Source organism: Pogona vitticeps, chromosome 4 (genome assembly GCF_051106095.1).
Source record: "Pogona vitticeps strain Pit_001003342236 chromosome 4, PviZW2.1, whole genome shotgun sequence".
Classification (NCBI taxonomy): Eukaryota; Metazoa; Chordata; class Lepidosauria; order Squamata; family Agamidae; genus Pogona; species Pogona vitticeps.
In genome coordinates, this window is record NC_135786.1 from 224,040,984 (window position 1) to 224,059,657 (window position 18,674).

Below are 18,674 nucleotides of genomic sequence, written 5' to 3' on the forward strand. Positions count from 1 at the left end.
TCTTGTGATTCTAAGCGGGTGGGAAGGCAGAGGATGCACCTATTATGTAGCAGAGAAAAACACTTTGTATATGCTCAGAGGAAATCAAAACACTTCTGAGTAACACACCCTAGTCCTCAATATACCATTATAGCCACTTACTGCTGCACTCCACATGTGAGGAAAGAAGATTCACACAGATACGTAACATGACTGAATTAAACAGGTCGGTAGATCCACACTTTAGGTCAACATTCTCCAGCTAAAAACTTAACTAGGCCTTTTGTACAAATGCCCCAAGATCTAGCTGTACTGTGGATTCATATAAGAGCAATATTACATTGAGAGTTTTATTTTACATTCCCTTCTCCTTACATGAGACATGGAAATGCTGCCTTGTTTTTAACAGCAGCCACACACTGGGTTGACATTTTCCTTTAGCTCTCTCCTACAAGCCCAAGATCCCTTTCTTGGTCAGTCAGCAAACCCAAGAATAATGATACGTAAGAAAAAATTTATAATTTTATCCCCCTCACCCTCAAATTGGTCAAACTGTATTCAATTTTCATCCACCAGCATCCTGTACAACATTGGGCAGTAAATCAAATAGACTTTCTCAAGAAAGGATACGACATATCGTCTGCCTGTGTGGAAAGAATGCTAAAGCAAGATTCCGGAAGCAAAGCAATTTTTTCTTCTTCTCAAGTGTAATCTCCCTTGCTACGGGCCCCAAATTGTTCTTTCCCTTCATCTGCAAATAATGAGTTTGATTTGCAGAGGCAGACTCCGATTTGGCATCTGCAGAAGATAGCGGGTGCAATTTGGATGGCACACTTTACAACAGTTAAACATCAAACTCCCCGGCTGCACCTGTAAATCAGATACTGTTATCAAATGTGCCGGCAGTTATCTGCGAGTGAAGGAGGAAAAAACATCGAAAGAGTAGCAGTTGTCCAGGGGAAAAATGCAGCCCTCTAGATGTTCCTATTACATCTTTTTACAGAACCAGTTGCCAAGGTATTCACAGGCAGAATTATCTAAAGTCAACACTAGTTTTAAAAAAAGCATAGCACACTAGACTAGTTCAAGTGAGATATCCAGGTTCAAAAGAGAGGTAGCAACATCACTTCTAGGATTTTGGAGACAATCCTTGTCCTTTTTCTTCCTGCATAATTATTTAATGTGCATTATATTTCTAGCCCAACTTCTTTCTGTCAAGAGATTCAAGGGCCAGGATCTCCAGTTGGTCTCCCATCCAAGCATCAACCAGCTAGGCTTCAACAACCCTGCTGTATCATCAAACCGTCTCTGTCGGTTTGATACACGTGACTGCAGCTCTTGAGTTCTGACTTGTCTGTGCTCTTTGGTGCAACATCCTCAACAATCATACTCTTGGAAATCCAAAGTACGCCATGACAAACATCATAAATACCAAGCCCTTTGCCTTTCTCCAATTTGTTTGTTACACTCTCTACCAGTCTGACACCACTGTTTAAAAACATACAACCATTTGGATAAATATCTTCCACCCTCTTTTCAAACCTGCCACCTGCAATAATAATTGCATTTTTAAAACTGTGACCCCCCCCCCCCCAAAAATCAAAGCATTTGTAAATTCAAAGGATTAAAAAATCCTTTTGGTCTTCTTTTATTTGTTTAATATTAATTAAAGGATAGTTCAGAGACGAACAAAGATAAAGGAAAATTATAACACTGAATGTGTATTTCTAAACTACAAACGCCTCCTGTAGAATCCTGATGCGCCTTCTTCAATGGCACACTCACACGTCACTGGTGAAGAATGCCTGCTCCAAATTGTACAGGTATATGTGAGTGCACACATATACACATTGGGCAAGTTTTGGCTCCCATTTTGTGGACTGAGCCTGTGTTCATGTGGAAGACCCATGGATTTCCAGTAGGATTTACCGCTAATACGTTCAATTCAAGAGCTAGGATAGCAAATACAGTAAAGAGTTATGGTCAGGTGATGAGGTTTTGAATCCCTGCTTGGTCATAGAAACTCATGGGGTTAGGTGAGGGTAGTATTGGTAAAATCACTTCAAACATATCTCACCTACTTTGAAAACCCTATTAGAAGCATTATAAATCAGATGCAGCTTGATGGCACAGAACACATGTATATTTAATCCACTTGCTAAAAGACAGGAATATATCCTCTCCAACCAGCAACACAAGTTAAGGAACATGAGCTGAGGACCCAAGGGAAAGCAACGTCTTATCTCACTTGCTCCAAAATTTGTAGAAGGAAAGTTGCTCTGTTTCCTACCTTCCCTGTACCCCAAGGCCAACAAGCACCTATCATGGGAACTGGAGAGGGGCTGATGTTGAGCACAAGAGCCCGCAAGCCTATAAACCAAAATAATATTTCTAGATCTATGGTTAAGACAGAAGCCTGGAAAGATCAAAACTCCAATCTTACACAAAGTCAATAGTGAGGAAGCCTCAGTCAACCTAACTTGACTTCATTTCCACTAGGAAAGATACAAAGGGTTGTGACATGCATCTCATTCTGATCTAAATTCATTTGTCAGGCTCAGTGAGAAGAGACCCAATAAATCCAAGGGCTGACTTGACACACTCCATTTACTTCATGGATCCAGTTTAGCTGGAACTATAATCACTTGATTTAGCCCTGTGCCAACAGTGGCCTAGAGCAGTGGTTCTTAACCTTTGTTACTTGGATGTTTTTGAACTGCAACTCCCAGAAACCCCAGCCAGCACAGTTGGTGGTGAAGGCTTCTGGGAGTTGCAGTCCAAAACTCCTGAGTAACCCAAGGTTAAGAACCAGTGGCCTAGAGCAGTAGTTTCCAACCCCGGGCCTCCAGATGTTATTGGACTTCAACTCCCAGAAATCCTAGCCAGCAGAGGTGGTGGTGAAGGCTTATGGGAGTTGTAGTCCAAGAACATCTGGAGGCCCAAGGTTGGGGACCACTGGCCTAGAGGACACCAAACTGCATTGCTATTCCAATGCCAACTTACTAGGTCGAGAGCAGCTCAGAGGCTGCCTTCCATGGGAGTCAGTCCACAAGTCCATCTAGCCCAGTGGTCCCAAAGCTTAGATCTCCAGATGTTATTTGACAATTGTTCCCATCAGTCCCAGTCAGAATGGCCAAGGGTCAGTTCTTTGGGGAGATTCTAGCCCAACAACTCCTGAAGATCCAAGTCTAGAAATCACAGATTCTAGTCAGCAGAGTTCCCCAGAGCAGATATGGGCACGAATCAGGAAAAAAAATTGTCATTTGTTTTGATTCAGGGTTCATCAAGGTTCATGAATCATGAATTTATGATTTTTTCTGACAAATTGATGAATCTGCAGCTAGAGACCTAAACCATCCTTTCATGTCAAAAGCACAAGAGCTGAGCCAAGGAAAAGGTGCCTCCCATAAGCAGAAACCAAGCTACATCCTGCTGCATGGTTATTTTTCACCCTGGCTGCCATCGACCGTGTTCTTCTGCGCTTGAGAGATTTGCAACAAGGAGAAATTCAACCACCGACGGTTTCCCATGGATACAGAAACAGCTCTACCTGTGGGATTAGCGGCCTGCCATGCATCCCCACAAAACAAGAACAAGGACTCTCTGCACGAAACCCATCCACAAGAATATATTTCCCCACGTTTGACTCTTTCTAGCAAATACTGTACATACCTGAGGAAAACCGGGGGGGGGGGGGGAGGGAATAAATAAAATCCAGCAGGGCAAAAAACTTACATAACTCTGGTTCAAGCATTTCTCATAGCCCTACCTGGAAATGTTCAAGATGGAACCTGGGAGCTTCTGCACATAATGTGCTTTATCACTGAGCTCCAACCTCTCCCTAAATTTCATGGAAGGAGATCTGAAAGGAACTGAAGTCTCATTTTAAACTAAGCAAGTCCCATGGCACAGGGAAGAAAAGGTTATCAAAGACAGGCACCATATACAGATGCCAGAAACTAGAACAGGGTTTTAATTGGATGGCAAAAAACCTGCATATGACCACATTTGGCACAAACCCAAGCGTATCATTGCAGTCCATTACGATTAAGGAAGGGAAATGAGAAAAAGATACAACATGAGCTGGAAGCCTGTTCAATCCACATTTTAACCCTCTAAATATTTCTGTTTCATAGCCAGCTAATTAGCCAAATCAGCGCTAATTCAAAACAAAACAGGAAAACCAGAGACCAGTTGATAGTATTCAAAAGAACTAGGGATGGGGGGGTATGTTTGTTGCATAGGTTAATTAAACCCCGCCTAATTTACTATAAACTATCTTACAAGAATTATTGCACTTGCTGTTTAGAACAGTGGTTGCTGCAACCAGACTGGTAGGGATGAGCTAGTCTTTGAAATAGTCTGATGCTATAGGGCAAGAGGAGAAAGGGACAACAGAGGATGAGATGGTTGGACAATGTCATCAAAGCAACCAACATGACTTTGACCCAACTCCGGGAGGCAGTGGAAGACAGGAGGGCCTGGCATGCTCTGGTCCATGGGGTCATGAAGAGTCGGACACGACTTAATGACTAAACAACAGCAACATCGTAGTAGTTAAATTCAGACAATCATTTTCAGACCAAGACTGATTTAGAATTACTGCTGAAGCTAACAAGATCAAAGACCTTAACTTCTCCAACAAGCAAAGTTGGTTTCCCTTTACAATGTCAGTGAATGAGTGGGTGCACAGTATGTGCATTCTGAACCACAGTGTACTCTTGGTACAAACTGTGCATGTACTGTTTTCTCAATCCCTTATTCAAGACTGCAGATAAGCAAACATCTTTCTACCTTTCCCTTGATATGGGAAATGTTTTTCGATTTGTTTTTTGACCACTGAAGTGGTCATAGTTGCATTTTTATTAAGTGGTGTTATATTTTTAATGTCAGTTTTAATCACGTTAATCAGTCAACGGCTGAAATCCTGTTTCACAGCTATACAAATGGGGTAACTTTTGAAAGCGAACTGCTGTAAGTTAAGAAATCTCCATAGACATTATCCGATTCAAGCTACTCACTGTGCAACACATAACGGCTGAGGAGATTCCTTAACTTATAGCAACTTGTGTCAAAAAGTTACATCATTTGTGTAACTATGCTATAGATTTTCAGCTAGTATGTGCCCATTTTGTAACAGTGAATCATCATTATTTTACCATATTTAGACCTTATCCCAAGAGGCAGGAGGCAACTTTTCATGTACAGTATTTAAGTACAAAAATTTGACATCAGTGCCCTTACAAGACCACCAAAGGGGATCAATTCTTGCCTTAAACACATCTGAGTATGTGTATATCATATACAAGCAATCCCATACGTTCACTTACTCTAGAGATGGATCACTCTACTTGCTCTTTTCTAACGTAAGGAATTGGATATTATTTATTTATTTGATTTGATTTGATTTAATTTATATGCCGCCCACTCTACCCAATATAAGGGAGAGACAAATGATAGCAAAACGTAACCCAAGCAAATGGACACAGAGAATGTTCTACCTCTCCACTGATGTTTGTATCAAAGTATTTTTAATACTACTTCAATATTATGCATTGGTTATGCAAGAAAGATGGATCTCTTTGCTAAAAAACAAGAAAAATCCTTCATCTTGTTATGAATATTTATCCAGAAGATTTATCTGGTTCATATTATCCACAGCCAAGCAGAAACTTTTAGTGGATCAAGGCCTCTTTGTAAGTCAAAATTCTTTCTCACATCTTTTTCTGTGTCTCTTTTGTGAAGGGAAACATGTCATTTCTTGCCTGGCCAGCCAACTCCAATCCCTTGAATTTTTCTATCAAGAACAGTCTGCTTTCATGACTTCACAAGGGATTCAGTTTCGAATTGTAAGGTCTGTTGGACATCATGCAAAGCTGCAAAATTTCATGAAAAGAATTCCCTAGCAATTCATGAAGAGAAAGACCACAGCACCTAAAAGAAGCAGACAAAGAACTAATAACAATATCACTGATTGGGTGCACCGGAAACAATGTACCCTTGCAAAGGTGAACAAAATTCTTCACCAGACAGAGGTGAAATCCAGAAAATAAGCATATTTGGCAAAAAGTATAATTTTATCTCGATACCCAATGCTGTGTAATGGATAGAGTAATGGTTCCCAACCTTCGTTCCCCCAACGTTCTTGAAGTGAAACTCCCAGAAGCCTTCACCTCTAGCTGTGCTGGCCAGGATTTCTGGGAGTTACAGTCCAAGAACATTTTGGAACCCAAGATTCTACCAGACTCTACCATTGGGGTAGAGTGATGAGCTAGGTCTCAGGAGGTCTTATCCCTGCTCAGCCATGGAAACTCACTGAGGGAGTAGAACTGCTAAAGCTGCTTCTTAAACATCTCGCTTAGTTTGAAAGCCCTATTAGGGTTGCTGTAAGTCGGTTCCAACTTGACACCCTATAACAATTATTTCATCTACCTTTACAACAGAAACATAGGACTTAATCTTACAAAAGGTAAAACTTTTAGTCCAAATAATATAGTGTTGACAGCTCTGTATAGTACCAGCCATCCAGGGTTTTAGGGAGCGTGTTTTTTCCCCATCATCTCCTGCCTGGCTGTTCTAACTGAAGAAGCCAAAGAGGGGATCCTCAGCTTCTCAAACTGTAAGGGCCTTCTCGGCGGTGGCTCCTCGCCTCTGGAACAACCTACCTCCTGAGATTCACGGGGCTCCCTCGCTGGGTATCTTTAAGAATCCATTAAAGACATGGATGTTTTGGCAGGCCTTCCCATCAGATAATTCCCGATACCCTTTTTTCTTTCCTCTTTTACTGTTTCTTTTACCTTGTGTAAGGCTTTTACTATTTAAATTGTTTATACTGTATAGTCTTACTGTATTTTTTTATGATTGTTAGCCGCCTGGAGTGGTCCTGACCCGACCAGATAGGCAGGATATTAAATAAATAAATAAATAAATAAATAAATAAATAAATAAATAAATAAATAAATAAATAAATAAATAAATAAATAAATAAGATATCTTACATTGCACAAATCACTCTATCTCAAAGAACCTGGGTCTCACCATGATTTTTTTTCTTCTTCTTCCTCAAAGGGTATTTATAGGCTTACCAGCATGCTGTTGTTTACCATGTACATAACAGGATAAATAGGAGATAGGAACAAAAGATGAGGAGGAAATGTGAATGCACTACTAGCAAAATGCTACAGAAATGGCTCATCACCCTTCCAGAACCCCATTAACAGTTATGGAATTCTGCATCCCATTTGTGTCCACTAGTTGAGAAACACCAGTCTACCACATACATGCCTAACACCATGAATAGGTTTCTAAAAAATGATACTAGTATGCAAATTCCTGCCCCACCCCTCATCTATTAAATCACCCTTACAAATCTCATGGATAACTTAAGGTTATATCCATTAATTTTTCTGTCCTTAGGTAATTTACAGCTGATGCAATGAATAGCTGTTGCATTACCACTCCTGGAAACAATTACAGCTCATGAACAAAGCCCATTACACACATAACAGACTATTTAACAATACACAGACCAACACAACTGAAGTCTGTAGCTATTACTTTGTTACGATGGAAATGGTTAGCTGCCTACATCCACTGACAACTCCTTGGGTATTCCTGGTACAGCATCTCGGCAGATAATGAATACAGAAAACCTCGGGAAATCAGATTTCAGCAAGCCGTCAAACACCCATCTATGAAGTAAAGTAAATGCTTGATGCTATTTATCTTAAAAACAGCACTTTGCTGCAAAATAAGGCTAGGAGGTTCAACTCACACATTACAGAAGTGGTGCGGCTGCCGATTCCCCCAGTGGATTCATGTATTTCTAGCAACATCCAAATGACTAAGTCAGTAGCTAGGATCAAAGAGATATTACCATGCCAGACTCACCCCAAAATTCAGATGCTGCTAACGCTGGCATAGAGCAGCTGTATGCAGGGATTACAAACTCTGCACAGTGAACATGGAAGGAGAGGGAGCCCATATGACCTATCTCCTCCATTCTCACTTCCATTGTCGTCTCTGCCTGGCGACTGAAGGAGAGAACTTTCCTTCATCCGTGGCGGTTCTCAATACAAATTAAAACCCATACTTTCCCCCGTTCTAACTCATCTGATGAGCCCTTGTCCAAAACAGAGAAAACAGGGGGTTCTCTTTTTCAGCATCATCAGCCTCCACAGTTAAAAAGGCAAAGGAAATAATAAAAGGTGGGGCAAGACTAACATGTTTCTCCCACTTGAGTTTTTAATCATCCACACTTAATGTCTGAATAGGTCTGTAATGTCTTTGTGATCCCAGCAAATTCATTCAGTTCTGCATATCTGATATCATTCTGATTATTAGCATTCTCCCACCAATGAGCTCCATCACTCATGTGCAGCATACATTGATGCTGTCGTTGTGCTGTCAAATCACTTTCAATTTACGGCAATCCTAATATGGTTTTTCAGGTACATTACATGAGAAGTTCAATGGGTGGTTTATCATTGCTGCCTACCACCACCACCACCACGAGTTTCTATGGCTGAGCAGGAATTGAAGCCACATCTCCTATGTCCTAGTCTGGCAATCCATCCATTATTCCACATTGGCTTGTTTTCTGTTGTGCATGCAGGATACATATGTATATACTGGACATATCTTACAAGACCAGCCTGACACAGTCTCTTGCATCAACCCTTTAAGATGAACTGACTCCCATCCCCAGAAGCTGCTTACAAGAGACCCTGCATCCTCTGGGCCAGATTCTTTCTCCACCACCCCCACAGTGGAGGTCAAGAAAACAAACACTTGACTTATTTAGGCCTAATTATCAGTTCTGATCCTTAAAATATGGCTCTCTCATGTCCAATACACACATACAGCTTTTGCTGTAGATACACTGTCAGTAGGGATTAGGGCTGAACCGTTCCAAGACCTTCATATTTTTCTCCAAACACCGGCAGTTGGCTTCACAAGAGACATAACAAGTACTGGCCAATCAGCCCCTTCTTTAGCTAACACACAAGAAGTGAACACTTTCAGATCCTAGTCATAGAAAGAAAAGGGGAATGTTTGGATTAAAAGCAGCAAAAGTGATTCCAAATAAATACAAAAGCTCCAACAAACTTTCAGTTGGAGGGGGCCTTCCAAAATAGAATTAATCAAAACATTTATCAGTATTTCAATATATTTTTACAAACCTCTTCAGGTTTGTATATAAACAAGGCAAGGAAGAAGTCTTGATTTGAGTAGCTAGACAGAATTGCAGTTCTGGACAGACACACTATTAATTTCTCTTCTTTCTGATAGTATCTATAATGTTGGTAAACATGATAGGTCACAAGATGTACCACAGCATTAATCTACTTGCACATTCAGATCCATTTTGCAAAGTATGCTACATTTATTAGAAAATCCTTCCTGTCTAATATTTATACATCTAACTACAATCACTAGCTATGTTAATACGAATACAATTCTAAACCTCTTTTTCTGGGAATAAGCACCATTGAACTCAATAGGGCTTCCTTCTGAGTAGCCTAACCTATTATTTTACTGCTAGTCTCATAGGCTATACACATTAATATTCTTTCACAGTGCCACTTCTTTCCCCACTGCAAAAAAATACAATTGAAGAGGTATTAGACTGATTAAAATTGAATGACACTGAAAGTGAGCCTAAATGTGACCATTCAAAGACATACATACTAATATAAGGTCTATAATTACACCCATACACACCCGAAAAACAAGGAAATTCTTAAACCTTGTGTAATTACTCTTATCAAGGTAATGCAATCCATTCTAGTCAGCATAAGCTTTATTTGCTGAGATACATAACTGTGATGAAAATTAATTAGTTTGCCTCTGCAGATGGATTTCTTAATAGAACGTGGAGCCAAAGCACATCAAACTTTCCCCAAGCATACTGCAAAATAGGTCTTAAAAAGCTTATCAGTAGAGTTTAGGTAAGAAAGAGAAGAAACAGACAAATAAAACATGTGGCGTACTCAGCAGTTTCCAAGACAACATTTAATTGCAACTAATATTATTAAAACTTAGTTCTTTACTCGCTCTCTTTCAGCAGTTTGCTATGCAATCTGATTCCACACAAAGATTGCAATTGATCCTAGCCAGGTTACTCAAAAAAGCAAATCCTCCAATGGATTTAATCTCAAGGGAGCCCAAACAAGATTGCAGATTTCTGTTTCCTATTGCAAGCATTTTGGGGGAACAGAGAATGAAAGAGTGAGATAAGTGTAATTATATAGTTTTTCACTGCTCTCCAAAAGGCAGTTCCTCAGCCAACCATGTACAGCCTGCCTTGCTAGGATCGATACCACCAGGTCAATGGGTCACTTGCCATGCGTCTATGTTCCTGCCCATCACAGAAAACAAGGTAAGATAAGTTTCTCAGCACACTCATGATCAAGAATCAGTGGAAACCAGGAGGTACAGGAATGTTTGACTTGCTTCCACCTGTAGAAGCAAATTCCTAAGCTGTAGGCAATCTAAGTTCTTTTTTAAGAGGAAATAAAACCTGCCTTGTGGATTGAATGGATTATGGCCCATTTTAACAGCATCCCAATGGATGCAACACAAATGCTGGCGTGAGCTCACAACAGGAAAGTAAAGGTTCTTTCTTATCAATCTTCCATTCTAGGTAGTAAGATACACTGCACTTATCCATGGAGGCTTCTTGTTGCTGCAGTACTATTCCTGTTACTAATCATCATGTGCTGTCAAGTCAATTCTGAATTATGGGTTTTCCTGGTAAGAATAATAGAAGTGGTTTTTCCATTCCCTTCTTCTGTGGGTTACCTGAGACTGTGCAAGCTGCCCAAGGCCGCACAGGCCGGATCGACTCGTAGGAGACACAGTGGGGAATCGAACTCCAATCTCTGGCTCCACAGCCAGACGCCTAAACCACTGAGCAATCCAGCCAGCAGCAATAATAGTCGCTGAAAATCCTATGCTCCAGGAACTAATCTGATCATCTGACGCTGTTTCCCCCATCCAAAAAAGAAAAAGAAAAGAGGGGGGAAAAAGCCCTCTCAAATTTAAGTTTTAAAAATAGCCTTTTAAATCATTTTGGAAAATCCCCAGGAACTGCCACCTTGCTTTATTTCTCGAAAGCTGCCTTTTTCTTCCCCTGCAAGGTAAAGAGAGTTAGCAGAGGACTCTCTCCTGTGTGAGAATAGATATAATGTGCTTATAAAGAGATACTATGAGGATTCTGAAAGTCATGTTTCCCTCAGGACGTGGCCTTGTCAGATTTCATAAACTAAGTGTGGAGCAAAGCATGGACAGGACTTGAATAGGAGAAAGAAAAGGAGGGGGTCAGGAGGGAGACAGAAAAAAGGTGGGGGGGGAGGGCTGCGCAGTATAAATCCACATTGAATCCGTGTCTCTGTGTGATTTTTAGGGCTGCCAATAGGCGCTCTCAGAAGTGCTGTCTTTCAAAGCACAGCCCTAACCATCTATGGCATTTTGCAAAAGTAATTGCCCTTATCTTTTCCGGAAAGCCATAAATCAAGATCAATTAACCTGCCTTAGAAAAACTAAAGGGCTGTACAGGCAGACAGAGGGCGGGTGGGGGCTACCAGTGGATCTCTGGCAGCCGATCACAGAAGATTTTTAGATTCTTTTAACAACAACAGACATATACCCCGCTCCTAAACTAGGCTGTGTTCCGAATCAAGGGGGAAAAAACACATACATAGATGCATGCATGAAAAGATCCATGTGCAAACATCAATTGCACTACTGGGGGGAAAAAATCCCAAACTAAGCAGTTGCTTCAATTTTGCATGAAGTTCCACTCCATAAACCATGGGGCTTCCAGTGAAAAAAGATTTGGCAAATCTAGTTATCTACCCACCTGTGCCATATTCTGAAGATTTTGCTGTGCCTCAAGACAGGGATGCATCTTTGTGGATAGAAAAAGAAATGCAACTCGTGTGTCTTCCCATAAGGATTAGTTTTATGTCATTTATTTATTTTTATTGTATTTATTTCATTTAAAATATTTTTATCTTGCCTTTCTTTGTAAAAAGAACCCAAGGATGAGTGTCATCCCACAGAAGTTTGCCTTTAGGGGCCACGAATAATAACAAGGCTTAGAACTGAAACCTTGGCAAGCCACAACTCTGAGCTAGCTTGTGCCTTTAAACATAAAACAACTGGGAGAAAAGCCGACAACATAACAAAAGTTAGACAATCTACTTAACCTGCTGCATAAGACCTAGAGCATTACACCAGCCTACAAGACCATAATCTAAAACAAACCTATTTATGAGATATAAGCATTAGATCGGATTCTCTTTCATACAAATGGATGCACACCAGTTTCAGATGACAGGCTCGTTCACCTGTATGTACACGCTGACACGTACAGATACTAAAGCAAAGAGAATTTTAAAAACTGAGTTCTATAGCCAGTTGCGATCATCACAACATCTGAACGTCACTGGCATGATATTCTCATGACCTCTAAAGAGCTACCCATCATGATTGCTTCCAGATGCATGACAAGTCAGATGGTTTCTTCTGCAAGTGCCCTTGAAGGAGACAGTGATGGTCAATCTTGTAGTCTGATGCTGATCAATTTCCCAAACTTTTCTAGTTACAAGTTATTAGCAAACAATTTGAAATGGCAAGCCAGTTTTAACACACATTTGCCATACAGTAGCTACAAGCAATCCAAACTGCGTTAACAGCCCTTTTAAGCTTCTTTTAAGGCTATAAACCACTCCTGATGCAACATCATTTTGGATACAATTGGGTTACTTTAACTCAGGAATCTCAACTGCAAGCCCAGTTTTGAGCAGCATTTAAAGTTAAGTACAGTAATTAGCTCCAAATAGAATTATTAGAATCACTATAGCTATGTTGTAGCTACACAAAACTGTGATCTCAGCAGCTATGTTGAAATACTGTATGAACAATTTGCAATTTCTGCTGGGAAAAGATGGCTAAATTAAGTAGCTACATGAAATGGCATAAATGCAATCCCCAACAAAGGCAATCTTGCCTGCAACATTCATTCAGACACTACCAGGTTATCTAGGCTGATAATAGGGTAAGATTTTGAATGGCAAAGAAAGTGTTTCTTCTCCTTCACCTCTGGAGAAAGTGTTTTCAGCAACTTAAAATCTTTCTAAATGTACTCTGTTAACAGATTTTGATTGCACCCTATGCATTTAAATGTGGATCACAACTAAAGCATACATATAAAAGTATCAGAAAGTAGGAGGGAGGGAGGGAGAGAGAAGTGGAAAAAGCACAGGAAATGTTTACAGCACTGGAAATACTTGTCAACATGGAAAAAGACACACAAACGGCTTTGAAGCCGGAGCAATTCCACATCTCTTGTTCACTGATTTTACAGCTGTTTTGCAGAAGAAAAATAAACACAGAGACTAGACACTGACGAGTGTAGATAAATTGATTCATTTCTGTTACTGAGTCAGAAACCTCAGATAAGCAAGCTAGGTGTACTCATCTGAATAAATGAATACACACCCACGTACTTTGCAAGTCATCAGATTTCTCTGAACTTTGTTCAAGGCAATAGTCATCAGGGTTAAAAAGATGAACACTTAACCATGGGGAGAAAACCTTAATGAGAGTGAATAACTGGGAAAGAATGAACAGACAGGGAGCCCAGCTAATTTCCACCTAGGATGGGTCATGCAGAGACTGGTAGACTAGACATCATTGGCTCCAGCTAAACCAAAGGAAACTCACCAAATCCACAAAATGAACAACCTGATCTTATACAGGTACATTCATGAGGGAACCTTTGAGAATTCACGGATTTACAGCACAACCCAACGATAATTTGCCGAGCAGCAAGTTCTAATGGTGTTGAATGGAGTCCATTCCCACAACCAAGTCTAATCGATTGCAGATTCACTCCTAACTATACATTAGGTTCCCTTTTATTTATTTCCAACCGGTGGCTTTTGAATTTGGACAACAACAGATGGGCTCATCCCGTTGCTTCAAAGCAGTCCCAATACAGTATTTGCTCCAGCATTTGTATCTGCCAAATTCACTGATAGATCTAAATGCCATTTCAAACCCTTTGGCACTGACAGACACCCTCTATGATGGCAGGTGTACAGATTTGTGGTTTCTGCGGGTTTTGTGTTTTTTAGGACAACTCCCTTTTCTGCTCGGGAATGCTGGAAAACTGTAATCTGAAAACACAAGTCTGCACACTATCGGCCATACATGTGATTCAAACTTACACCTCGATGCAAATTTTGCAGTAGAAACAGCAATGAGATATTTTTCCTCCTCTTCCACCACCACCCCAAAAAAACAGGCCCAATGGGTCTGTGATTTCACTGGAATTTTGTCAGCAAGAAAGACCAAATGCAGAACAGGGTGAATCAATGAAAAAGTCATTAAAGTGTCATATTAGCCACCTGTGCAAAAAGAGAATGAGAGAAAAAACTCAAAGCACCGGACTTACTTTTCATACTCTGCGTTGTCCCTATCGCACCGCGAATCCTTGTGCTTTTGCCAGTCTTTCCCATGCTTGCAGGTGGTCAAGAGGACAACATCCTCCCCATTATGAACATGATATAAGGCATTCCTGGTGTCCGAACCTATTCCAGTCAAGTACCTTTTCCCCTTGAAGACCAACATGTACTTCCTGAGGGGAGGAATGGTGTTAAACCTCAGGAAGCCCTTCTCCCCTCCTGTCCTTGGATGATCCTTAGAAAAGAGAGGGATGGAAACGTCAAACTTCGGCCGGAAGTTTTCCGTGCTGATGCTGGCTTTGGCCAACATGGCGTGGCCAATGTCAAAGCCCACGTCCTCGGTATAGTCAGGCCAGGTGCCGGAATATAAATTAAAAACTAAATGATTCCTACCATTGTTCCACAAGTGGAGGCTTTGCACTTTGGACCGCAGGTTGTGCACGTACTGGGGGGAGAGCTGGTCTCTGTCTAAGGTGTCCAGGCTGAGGACAAACAGGCAGGCTTGGCTGGGGTCGGAAGTGTAAAAGCGGGAGCCCTCGATGGCGGCCAGGATGTTTTGGTAACTTTCGGCGATCTTCTCCCCTTTCTGCTGCGGATAGACGTAGACCTTGAAGCCGTTCTTCCTGCAAAGGGCGAAGTCGAAACAGGACTCCATGCGGCACTTCTTGCCTTTGTAGACGCTGGCGTTGGCATCGCGCTTCTGCCGGGGAGAGGCGTGCACGTTGTACTCCTCGCTCTCCAGCTGCTCCCAAGGAACGAAAGGGCGCAGGGCATCCGGGAATCGGGGCCAGTAATGCTCGGGGCTGGGGTGCTGCGGGCCATTCCTGCTGCTGCTGCTGCTGCTGCTGCTACTGCTGCTACTACTACTGAGCGCCTCTCGCCTGCTTTGGTTTCTTGATGCTTTGAACTGCACGCCTCCGAAGTAAAAGAGAAGGACGACGAAAGTGCCAGCGGAGAGCAGGATGAAATAGCGTTTTTTGGCCTGCATGTGTCCTATCTGGGTCAAGAGGATTGTAAATAAACACAAAGATCGCCCAAGTTTGCCAATCCACACTTTCAGCTTGAGTCCGCCATCTTCCCGCCTGCAAAGACTTTAAACTCTCTTCTCCCACCTTCTCTTTATTCCTTTCCCCAAGCCTTGGGCTGATGCAGCGCATGTGGGCGATTTCTTTAACTTTCTCCTCTCCTGTCTTTCATCTTTGGCTCGCACAATAAAGAGGGGGGGAGAGAGGGGGGAAAGGGGGGAGAGAGAAAGAAGTTTGGGGGGGGAGTCAGAGGCAAGGAGCAAAAGGGGGGAGGGGGAGAGAGAAAAGAGAGAGAGAGAAGCAGGGGCAGGCAGGGAAGAATCACGCCCAGCGCGGCTTCACACAAGAGGCTGGGAATTTCGCTTGCATGCGAGAGAGAGAGAGCCAAGACGCCGGCAGCCCTCGGCCAAATGAATTCGCCGGATCCAGCTGCCTTTTGCCCTTAAATCTGCCGTGGCGAGATTGAGAAATCTGTCCCGCCCTCTCCTCTCTTTCCCTTCCTCCCTCCCGCTCATGCACGCACACGCACACACACACACACACGGGGTTTGCAGATGATCAAGGTGTAGCAGGAGCAGCAGCAGCAGCTGGGGCTGCTGCAACTTCAGTTCACCCAAAACATCCCTGCAACGTTTAATTTAAAAAAAAAAAAAATAAAAAAGGAGGGAGGGAGGGAGGGAGGAAGGACGAGACCCCCCGAGCGCCCGGCTTCAGAGCGAGTCGGGCAGCGCCAAGCCTTCTTGCAGCCCCAATCCAGATCACATCTTCCAGCCCGAGCACCGTAACCTTACGAATCCCTGCATTTCTCTTCCTTCCTTCCTCTTTTTTGCAGCAGCAGCTTCCAAACACACAGGCAGGGAGAGTACGGGGGGGCCTGCTCTTTCCGCCTTCCTGCGAGCTCCGTGTGGAGGGCCCCCGCGCTGGAACCCAGCAAAAAAGATCCTCCTCCTTCTCCTTCTTCTCCTCCTTCCTTCTTTTCTCCCGAAGCTGCCTCCGCTCGCTGGTACCGCCGCCGCCGCCGCCTCCGTCGCCGCCGTCTCCTCCTCCTCCTCCTCCTCCTCTCAGCCCCCGCCCCACTCAGCCATTCATTTCAACGCGCGGGCGACCAGGCAGCTCCGGCCCAGGGAAGCGTGGCGGAGGCGGGCGCGGGCGTTCCCCGCGTCGAACGTTGCCGACCGCGGGGTTCGATCGCCGAACGTCGCCCGGTTCCGAATGTTACACTTCCAACATTCCATTCCCCGACACCACAGCGCTGACCTCATCCATCCACGCAGCGGGCCCGCGGATTGGCTGGGCGTCACGTCCGGAGGGGGAGGTGCTTCCGCTGCACCCATTCATAACCCCCAGCCGGAGGATAGAGCTTTGCGGTAGATTAAATAGAACCCCAGCCCTGAAATTAAAATAAAATTAAATAGAACAGCAGCCCTGAAATTAAAAGACGCCTTCTTCTTGGGAGGAAAGCGATGACAAATCTTGACCGCATCTTGAAAAGGAGAGACATCACCTTGCCAACAAAAGTCCGAATAGTCAAAGCTATGGTTTTTCCTGTCGTGATGTATGGAAGTGAGAGCTGGACCATAAAGAAAGCAGACCGCCGAAGAATTGATGCCTTTGAATTGTGGTGCTGGAGGAGGCTCTTGAGAATCCCCTGGACTGCAAGGAGAACAAACCTATCCATTTTGAAAGAAATCAACCCTGAGTGCTCACTTGAAGGACAGATCCTGAAGCTGAGGCTCCAGTACTTTGGCCATCTCATGAGAAGAAAAGAGTCCTTGGAAAAAACCTTGATGTTAGGAAGGTGTGATGGCAAGAGGAGAAGGGGACGACCGAGGATGAGATGGCTGGACAGTGTCTGCGAAGCAACCAACATGAACCTGACACAACTCCGGGAGGCAGTAGAAGACAGGAGGGCCTGGCGTGCTCTGGTCCATGGGGTCACGAAGAGTCGGACACGACTAAACGACTAAACACACAAATAGAACCCCGCTTAGTGGAAGGCGCGCCTCCCCGTCCCTGGGTGGGGAGAGAAGGGTATGGGGGGCAACTGGAGGCGGGGGTTGTATTTATATATTTTTATATATTTCTGCGGGTGTAGAATTGTAATCCCCCCGCCCGCCTCCTCTAATCCCAGACACTGATTTGCGGGGAGGATCCAAGCGAGACACTCGTTGTGTTGTTGCTCTCGCGCAGAGTGCGTGCTGTCTGGCAGCTGGATCGGCGAAGGATCGAAACTTGCCCCAGCCGAGGGATAGATGGCTTGGCATCTCGGGATCGCCTTCCTCCCTTTCCTCTCCTTTAGCTGCCTTTTCCTCCCCCCCCCCCTCCGCCCCGGTGCAGGCAAGGACAAGAGCCGGTTGCCTAGGGCCAGCAGTTGTGGGTGGTGGTGGGAGTGTCCGGGAAGAGGAAAGCAGCTTTCCAGTTTGCCTTCGGGGCGGTGAAGATCCCCCGCACTCGGCGGAGGAAAAGGGGGTAGGGAAACGAGGCTGAAAAAGGAGCCACGTTTGCAAGCTCTCAGGAGGAAGGAGGGGAGACGAGCGGTTTCCAAATAGAATAGGTCACATCTAGAACCAGGCGTCCCCAAAGCTACGATCCGTACTTTCCAGGAAACGGCAACGGAGCACAGGGAGCTGGGGCCCATCTGTTCCCTTTAAGTGGAGGATCTAACCCGCCGCCGCCCCCATAGGTCATAGCAGTCTGATCCTGCAATCAATCCCGGGGAGATCTACCCCAAGCAAAGATCCCCTTAGTCTCACCGAGGAGTTCAGGTCTCGAGTGTGTGGGTGAAAGGGTGACGGCTTGGTTCCCAAGGTGCATCGATCGTGTTTTGCAGACCCAGACTTTAGTTTGCAGCGGTGGTGAAGAGTAATGGTTTGGGAACGAGTCCCATCCCCTTGAACTGGTACGCTTCACCGTCCCCGTAGGATCGAGCTGCAAACGCGGTTTAGAATCACTGGGAAGAGCGATTCTCTCCTCCCGCGTCTTCACTCCCCTGCCATCAAACCCTTCCGAGGAGCGGCGGCGAAAGTGGATCGAGGCCTTCCCTCCCTCCCTCCCTCCCTCGCCATCCCGAGATGGTTTGCTGTCGAGGAAAAAGAAATCATCAGCTATCGTTGGAGCACTTCAGCGACCCGAGTGTTTGTTTTTGAAAGTGTAGACCTAGGAGGAGGAGCAGGAGCAGTACGATGCTAACCTGGAA

The 18,674-nt window shown here is 43.8% G+C and overlaps 1 protein-coding gene across 1 annotated transcript in view; it reads right to left on the reverse strand.

The window, feature by feature from the left end:
- Positions 1 to 15,695, reverse strand: part of EXT1 (exostosin glycosyltransferase 1) — a 290,661-nt gene extending 274,966 nt beyond the window's left edge. The window contains exon 1 of the mRNA XM_020789593.3: positions 14,444 to 15,695. Within this exon, the coding sequence (XP_020645252.2) occupies positions 14,444 to 15,441 (998 nt within the window). The 5' untranslated portion in view covers positions 15,442 to 15,695. The remainder of the gene's footprint in view (positions 1 to 14,443) is intronic.
- Between the last annotated feature and the right edge of the window lie 2,979 nt (positions 15,696 to 18,674).